The following is a 10,000-nucleotide window of genomic DNA, read 5'->3' on the forward strand; positions in this document are numbered from 1 at the left end:
CAGAAACTACAATAAACAAGAATCTGAATTAACAAGAAACTACAATAAACAAGAAACTACAATAAACAAGAATCTCAATAAATAAGAAACTACAATTAACAGTGATTTCTGCCCAGTCTCTCTCTTTCTCTCTCTCTCAGCAGCTGTTTGGACGGATAGATTTTATTCATAACTTTGAAATGTTTTACAGGAGATTTGATGTATTTAGTTCTCAGTTTTTTAACGTCTGGTTCAGTAAAAATCTGAATAAAGGAGTTTCTATCTGGTCATTCTGGGAATAGTTTCATGTTTAGTTGAAAACGTACGACTTTATTTAAGTTTTTCTCAGCCAGAAACTGGAGACCTTGAAAATGAAGTGAAGGATTTATCTCCTGATTTATCTCCTGATCCTGATCCAGACTCCATGTTTTAACTTCTAACTGACTCAGCGATCGCTCTCATAACTTTATTACATTTAACCTGAGTGCAAGTTATGTTATATTTACAGCAAAATCTTCGTAAGAGCCGGTGTTCTGGTCATTAATTAAATGATTTACTGACCAAATATTCTCATCCATTAATGCTGGAGCTTCTTCTTCTTTATTGAACACAATAAAACATAGAACAGTAATTAAACGTCTTCTCGTAATAATAATAACATAATATGAGATGCTGCCAAATATAGAGATATATAGAAAAACCATTAACTGTACAGGACTTTCTCAGAAAATTAGAATATTGTGATAAAGTTCTTTATTTTCTGTAATGCAATTAAAAAAACAAAAATGTCATAATTCTGGATTCATTACAAATCAACTGAAAATATTGCAAGCCTTTTATTATTTTAATATCTCTGATTATGGTTTACAGTTTAAGATTAAGATTCCCAGAATATTCTTATTTTTTGAGATAGGATATTTGAGTTTTCTTAAGCTTTTCTTAAGCTAAACCATGATCAGCAATATTAAAATAATAAAAGGCTTGCAATATTTCAGTTGATTTGTAATTAATCCAGAATGTATAACATTTTTGTTTTTTGTAATTGCATTACAGAAAATCACAATATTCTAATTTTCTGAGACAGTCCTGTAAATTGAAATAAAAGCCAAACAGGTTTTATAAAGTTTTATAAAGTGGGCTATAAAATTATCACAGTATTTAAAATCAGAGTAAAGGACTGAAGCGTCAAAACAGCAGAAAAGAAGATTTATCGTCACTAATCTGTTTAGCCGTTTTGTTGGAGTTTATTTTTCTTAGGATAATAAGAATAATTTAAAATCATTTAAAAACCGATCAAAGGAGGGTTTGCTATTCCTCCACTTACTACATTAATATGATATTTACCCGTGAGAATAAATATATTTATCATGTCAGATACTTCAACTTCAAGTTATCTATATATAAATAAATATGAGATATTAAAGACTGGAATGTCCTTTATTCTCAGTAGGAACCAGTTTCTTAATTCTAACCAGAAGTTTCTGGAAAAACATGTTCTAAAGTTTCATCTTTACAGAAAACACGTTGATCAACTTTAAACTTTAATCTTTTTTTAAGGAATTCTGTAACCGGGTAAACTTTATACAATATTTTAGAGTGAGTTTATTAATCTTTGGGGAAATAGGACCTGCTGCCCTGCAGAGACTTCTCCCGGCACTTCCGGTCCACTTCCGGTCCACTCCCTCCCTGCGCCGCCAGGGGGAGCTGTTGCGTCACCGCCGGTAACCAGGGCAACCAAACTCGCTGACCGCAGACGGTGATGAGGGGTGTCTGGCGTGACGTCAGAGACGGCCAGGAGTCACGAGCGCAAACAAACTGTGGGGGGGGGGGGGGGGGGGGGGGGGGGGGGGCACCCATGGGCGCGGCCTTCAAAATAAAAGCTGCTGCTAAATAATGCAGGAAAAAAAAAAAGTTCATTTGTTTTTGAAAAGATAATAATACGTTTGGATAATTGTAAGTTGAGGACTGAGGGTTTTGATATTGAACTCTGAAAAGCTAACAACTTGTGCTTTTCATTATTTTCACCTCTTTTCTTATCATTTTATTTCCTTTATTGATTTACTGTTTAATTGTGTCTTGCTGCTTTTAATGTTGATGTAAATCCCTTTGAATTACCTCGTGTTGAACTGTTACAAATAAACTAGCTTTGCCTCTCTGTTTGTAACTAGCGCCCCCTGGCGGCCGCGGGAGTCTGTACACCTGCATTAACCCTTCTATAACTGTAATTACACTCAGGATTAACCCTTCTATAACTGTAATTACATTCAGGATTAACCCTTCTATAACTGTAATTACATTCAGGATTAACCCTTCTATAACTGTAATTACGTTCAGGATTAACCCTTCTATAACTGTAATTACACTCAGGCCGCCTGGATTTATTTAGATTTTATAGCTGTAGAATTTCAAATGTCATGTATTTTGGGAAAACTGTCAGAGAATTGGAGAATATTTTTGGTGTTTCTTTTGACAAAAATCCACTAGTGAATGAAGAGGAAAGATACTCATTATGTAAATGACACATATGGAATGGAAAAAATAACAATGAGACTTAGAAATCAAGTTTATATTTTTGAAGAAAGATGGTAAAAATGGGTGAGTTAACAACAAACAACAGCCTAATGACCCATAACAGGATTGTTGTGTATGTTTCTGAATACGTCTGTACTTCTGTCCATGTAGTGAATATAAGGATCCTCTGAAGGAAATCTGATACGTATCGACAAAGTGATATATATGTAGAATGTTTTTAATTTAGTTTGATGTTTTTGTTGTTTTTTATGTGTGTGTGTTTTGTTGTTTATTTTATTATGTTGTTGTCCTTTTATTTTCTAAAAAATGCAAATAAAAAAAAAGAATTGTCAAATGTGCAAAGAATGAGTGCACCTGCACATGTTTTTTCCCAAGATAACTTTCACTATCTGGCAGTTATTCAATATTACTGTGTTCTGACTGTGTAATAACTGTTTAAGATAAAGTATGTGTCTGTTTACCTGCTGTTATATGTATGTGTGTGATTTTTCTTCAGTTGCCTTTAGTTTTATTATGTTTTAAAGCTTTTGTAAACATGAAGAGAAAAGCACCAATGTTTTTCCAGAACCACTTGTGCGCGTCTCCGGGCTCTTATTGTGGTGGGAGGGCCTGGCCTCCAGACTTCCTGTTATGTCTGGCTGCTGGGGGAGCGTGACCCCCCCCTCACCCCCCACCCCCCCACCAGACCGTCTGGTCCAGACCGGGACACGCGGACGCGCCTCCACCGGAGCTCCAGCCGCCAGCAGCGGAGCCAGCAGCGGATCCAAGCCGAGCAGAGCGCCTCGATCCCGGTGAGTGAGCGGCGGCGTCCCGGTGTGCGCTCCGGAGGTCTGGGGAGGGAGAACCGGGGAGAGAGGGCTGGATCCCGGGGAGGACGGGCGGCTGGACCGGGGACAGACAGACGTCTGGACACCCGGCTGGTCCTCTGGAACCAGCCTCTGGTGACGTCACTGATCGATGGCTGTGACGTCACGTTAAACTGTAGAATCTGGTCAGAATGAAATTAATTATGAGGATAAATCAGGACTCGGTGGTTCCGTCCACCTGTCCGTCCGTCTGTCTGGTGATGATGTCACAGGTCCGTCCACCTGTCCACCTGTCTGTCTGTCTGTCTGGTGATGATGTCACAGGGTAGACGATGATGTCACAGGTCCGTCCACCTGTCCGTCCGTCTGTCTGGTGATGATGTCACAGGTCCGTCCACCTGTCCGTCCGTCTGTCTGGTGATGATGTCACAGGTCTGGTGATGATGTCACAGTCTGGTGATGATGTCACAGGTCTGGTGATGATGTCACAGGTCCGTCCACCTGTCCACCTATCTGTCTGTCTGTGATGATGTCACAGGTCTGGTGATGATGTCACAGGTCTGGTGATGATGTCACAGGTCTGGTGATGATGTCACAGGGCAGACGGTGATGCAACAGGTTGGAATTAGTTCAATTGTAAATTTCATTTTTCCTTCATGAACTTTCCTCCCAAAAGCTTTCAATATCTTACATGGGGGATCCATTCATCCATTCATCCATTCATCAGAATCAGAATCAGAAAAGGGTTTATTGCCAAGTTTTCACCACAAGGAATTTGTTATGGTGATTGGTGCAACACAATACAATTATAAAAACAAATATATAAGGGATAAAATAAAAAGTATAAACAATAAAATAAAATGTAGACCAGAAATGTACAAAATGAGGTTTGTAAAGTGCCGGATATGAGTCTGTACAAAAGTTACAGGATTGGAATATTTACGTTAATGTAACGTAGAGTGGGATGGGGGGGCAGTCCTTGGTAGACGGGGGAGAGAGGGGGACCGGGGCCTTGTTGACGAGCGCCACCGTGGCCGCCATCCTCTACGGCGCCGGAAGGAATATTATATTCATCCATTCATCCATTCATACATTCATCATTCATACATTCATACATTTATACATTCATCCATTCATACATTTATACATTCATCCATTCATCCATTCATACATTCATCCATTCATACATTCATACATTTATACATTCATCCATTCATACATTCATACATTCATCCATTCATACATTCATACATTCATCCATTCATACATTTATACATTTATACATTCATCCATTCATACATTCATCCATTCATACATTCATCCATCCATTCATCCATTCATCCATTCATACATTTATACATTCATCCATTCATACATTTATACATTCATCCATTCATCATTCATACATTATACATTCATACATTTATACATTATCCATTCATACATTTATACAATTCATACATTCATCCATTTATACATTCATCCATCCATTCATCCATTCATACATTCATCCATTCATACATTTATACATTCATCCATTCATACATTCATCCATCCATTCATCCATTCATACATTCATCCATTCATACATTTATACATTCATCCATTCATACATTTATACATTCATCCATTCATACATTTATACATTCATACATTCATACATTTATACATTCATCCATTCATACATTCATCATTCATACATTTATACATCATCCATTCATACATTTATACATTCATCCATTCATACATTTATACATTCATACATTCATACATTTATACATTCATCCATTCACACATTTGTACATTCATACATACATTCATACATGTATACATTCATCCATTCATACATTTATACATTCATACATTTATACATTCATACATTCATCTATTCATCCATTCATACATTCATACATTTATACATTCATACATTTATACATTCATACATTCATACATTTATACATTCATACATTTATACATTCATACATTCATACATTCATCCATTCATACATTTATACATTTATACATTCATACATTCATACATTTATACATTCATACATTCATACATTCATCCATTCATACATTCATCCATTCATACATTCATACATTCATCCATTCATACATTCATACATTTATACATTCATACATTCATCTATTCATCCATTCATACATTCATCCATTCATACATTCATACATTCATCTATTCATACATTCATACATTCATACATTCATCCATTCATACATCCATACATTCATACATTTATACATTCATCCATTCATACATTTATACATTCATCCATTCATACATTCATACATTCATCCATTCATACATTCATCCATTCATACATTCATACATTCATCCATTCATACATTCATACATTTATACATTCATACATTCATACATTCATCCATTCATACATTCATACATTTATACATTCATACATTCATACATTCATACATTTATACATTCATACATTCATACATTCATCCATTCATACATTCATCCATTCATACATTCATACATTCATCTATTCATACATTCATACATTCATACATTCATACATCCATACATTCATACATTTATACATTCATCCATTCATACATTCATCCATTCATCCATTCATCTATTCATGACCCCCCAGGTCCCCAGGTCCCCTGTACGTCCTCCAGTATGTGAATACTATGATTAGACTGGATTTTTATATTGTATTACCAGCTGGTCTCAGTCAAATAAACCGTTCAAAAACCACTTGAATCGTTACAAATGTTCCTAAAAATCCACGATAAAAACCAGGTCCTGCATCGCTGTCATGGACGGAAGAGAATCAGGGCCCGGCAGGGGAGGAAGATTTTTTTTTTCATAATGCACTTCGAGAAAAAATTTGAAATGTCGAGATTAATGTTGACGTACAATTTCGAGAAAAAAGTCGAGAAAGAAGTCGAAATTTTGTGAATAAAGGCGAAATGTTGAGAAAAAAGTTGAAATGTCGGGACCTGGGTTACCTGAGGTTCTCAGGTCCAGGTCCTGGTCCAGGTCCAGGTCCCGGACCTGGACCTGGACCTGGTCCTGGACCTGGACCTGGTCACTATTAATTTCAACATGCTAATTGTAAGTCCCGGTTCACATTATTACATTAAATACATTATTATGTTTGCTAATGCTACTATAGCTAATGTAATGATGTATCACTAGCATTAGCATGCTAAAGCTCATAAACTAATGTTAGCTTTAGCATACTAAACAGACAGGTTTTAAAGTGGTTTAAAGTCTCCAACGGAGTCATTAGCACTCTAAAGCCCATAAACTACCGTTAGCATTTGCTGACATACATTAATATGTTTGCTACTGCTACTATAGCTAATGAAATGATGTACCATTAGCATGCTAACGCTAGTCCTGTGTCCGCAGGCCGCCATGTCGGCGCTCGGCCCCCCCAGCAGCGGCGACGCCTGCCTCAGCATCGTCCACAGCCTGATGCTACACCGCCGCGGCGGCGAGAACGAGGGCTTCGCTAAGCGCGCTATCGAGAGCCTCGTTAAGAAGCTAAAGGAGAAGAAGGACGAGCTGGACTCGCTCATCACCGCCGTCACCTCCAGCGGCCTCCACCCCAGCAAGTGCGTCACCATCCAGAGGACGCTGGACGGACGGCTGCAGGTACGACGCCGCACGCTACGCTAGCGTCCACGAGGGCTAACCGTCTCTTTCAGCTTTAACGAGTAAAACAGACGCATTCACACATTTTACGTCCCACCACAATAAGAGCACGGAGACGCAAGTGGTTCTGGAAAAACATTGGTGCTTTTCTCTTCATGTTTTACAAAACCTTTAAAACATAATAAAACTAAAAGCAACTGAAGAAAAAACGTAAAAGTAACTGTACTCTACTCTACTGTAACTCTACTCTACTGTAACTCTACTGTAACTCTGCTGTAACCAAGCAAAAAAAACACATGTTAGCTTTCATTTTAGCATGTTGAATCTCATGAGCTAATGTTAGCATTAGCTTGCCGCATAACCTTAACACGCTAAAGCCCATGGACTACTGTTAGCATTTGCTGACGTACATTATTACGTTTGCGAATGCTACATTAGCTAATGTAATGATGTATCATTAGCATTAGCATGCTAAAGCTCATGAGCTAATGTTAGCATTAATAATAATAGTAGATTTATTTTTTTATGGTGCCTTTCTGAGCACCCAAGGACACCTTACAGTAAAAACATAGAAAATATAAATAATACAACAAAAAATAAAATACAGAAAATTAAACTGGACAGGAAAGTCTGAACAGACGGGTTTTAAAGTGGTTTAAAGTCTCCAACGGAGCCATTAGCACTCTAAAGCACATGAACTACCGTTAGCATTTGCTGACATACATTGTTATGTTTGCTAATGCTACTTTAGCCAACGTAACAGCAACATTATCTTTAACATGCTAATGCTAACAATATCATATTAGCTTTAAACTCTAAAACTCCTCCCCCTTTTCCACACGATTACATTTCTAACGAGTTGATTGGCCGTTGGAACCGGTTCTTCTGGCCCGGATCCAGACTGGGAGGATCCAGACCAGGAGGATCCAGACCAGGAGGATCCAGACCAGGATCCAGACCAGGAGGATCCAGACCAGGAGGATCCAGACCAGGATCCAGACCAGGATCCAGACCAGGATCCAGACCAGGAGGATCCAGACCAGGAGGATCCAGACCAGGAGGATCCAGACCAGGAGGATCCAGACCAGGAGGATCCAGACCAGGAGGATCCAGACCAGGAGGATCCAGACCAGGAGGATCCAGACCAGGAGGATCCAGACCAGGATCCAGACCAGGATCCAGACCAGGATCCAGACCAGGATCCAGACCAGGATCCAGACCAGGAGGATCCAGACCAGGAGGATCCAGACCAGGAGGATCCAGACCAGGAGGATCCAGACCAGGATCCAGACCGGGATCCAGACTGTAATTATCAGGGACTCTCTCAGACCAGCAGAACCCTGATCCTGGTCCTGGTTCTGGATCCAGAACCACGATGGACCGGGATGATTGACAGCTCTGAGGAGCCAATCAGAGCCCAGAGAAGATCATATCTATATCTCCTCGGCAGTGTGCAGAATACCCAGAGCTGGTAGAGGAGCCAAACACTGTACTCTAGTAAGAGTACCGTTACTTCAGAATAATATGACTCAAGTAGAAGTAAAAAGTCCAAATAATGACTTGAGTAAAAGTAAAAAAGTACTTGGTGAAAAAACTACTTAAGTACTGAGTAACTGTTGAGTAACATCTGATTTATTTTTTTAACACAACCATTCAAACAGACAAAAGTACAAAATAATCATCTTCAGGCAAATTAAATCAATAAAATAATAAAATAAATTAAAAATAATAAAAAGTAAAAAATAGCTTAAATTAAAATAATCTTAAAGTAAATTCAAGTACTTTAATAAATAATAAAATAAATGAAATAATAACAGAATAAAAAAATAAATTAAGCACAAGTAGCACTAAATGTCCAGCCTTTGTACTTTTCTTTTTTAACCAGCAGAACTAGAACAAACATGAACTCATAGAAACTCTGTGTGTGTTTGAGTCTGTGTAAATGTGACAAAACATGCAAAAACTAACATTTTTCCCAAAGAATCACTCAGTGATGTCATGAGATTGACGCGTACGTGGATAAAAGGATAAAAGAAAAGTAACAGCTCAACGTAGCCTAATGTAGCGGAGTAAGAGGAACAGTTTCTTCTTCACAAATCTACTCAAGTAAAAGTAAAAAGTATAGTGATTCAAAACTACTCCTGAAAGTACAAAATTTCCCAAAACATACTCAAGTAAATGCAACAGAGTAAATGTAACGGAGTAAATGTAACTCGTTACTACCACCTCTGGAAATACCCATCCATATTCTGGGTTTTTTTGTTTTTTAAACAGTGTGGCCCTATACAATAAACCAATACAACCAGCCTACTATCGCCTATGACAAATACACGCGCACTTTTAATCATTTTAGATGCACCTTGTTTTACTAACAGGAGGCAAAATTGTGCATTACGATGCAGAATGTTATTTACAAATTAAATTTGATAATTAAAATAAATAAAAGACAATAATTGGCACCAGACTCGTGCACTTAATGAATAAATGCCAGGTATAAGACACTGGCACACGACCAGTGCATTGCAGAAACGAATAAAAAAACAAAATAGGCTAATGTATTTTTTTAGATAAATAAAAAAAATACAATGAAAATGAATTGTGCATTCAAATAACAGTAATAACAACAAATGCCACTATCGGAGACGTGCAATCAGTGCACTTAAATAGATCCTCAGCCTGCACAATGTTGACTGATTATTTAACGTTATGTAACCATCCAGGAAATTATGTTTTAACACAGCTGTGTGAACACATTCACAAACTCCACTCATAACAGGCCATAACGCGAAATAATAATAACAATAATTAAAAAAAACATTATCTCTCAGGTGGGTTCAGGCCATATTAAGCAGTCTGGCCTCTTACCTTAAGTTAAAGCAAGTCACTGCTGCAGCGGGGGCGCAGTAGCATCTGCCCCGGAGCACTTGGCGCGGAATGGCAGCCACGCTTCCGTCAGTCTGCCCCAGGGCAGCTGTGGCTACAAACGTAGCAGCTGTGGCTACAAACGTAGCTACCACCACCAGAGAGAATG

The 10,000-nt window shown here is 38.1% G+C and overlaps 1 protein-coding gene across 1 annotated transcript in view; it reads left to right on the forward strand.

Annotated features, from left to right (window-relative positions):
• The first annotated feature begins 6,728 nt into the window (after window positions 1-6,728).
• Window positions 6,729-10,000, forward strand: part of LOC133440520 (mothers against decapentaplegic homolog 4-like) — a 24,720-nt gene continuing 21,448 nt past the window's right edge. Inside the window, exon 1 of the mRNA XM_061717793.1 lies at window positions 6,729-6,969. Coding sequence (XP_061573777.1) covers window positions 6,730-6,969 — 240 coding nt within the window. The 5' untranslated portion in view covers window position 6,729. The remainder of the gene's footprint in view (window positions 6,970-10,000) is intronic.

Source organism: Cololabis saira, chromosome 3, assembly GCF_033807715.1.
Source record: "Cololabis saira isolate AMF1-May2022 chromosome 3, fColSai1.1, whole genome shotgun sequence".
NCBI lineage: Eukaryota > Metazoa > Chordata > Actinopteri > Beloniformes > Belonidae > Cololabis > Cololabis saira.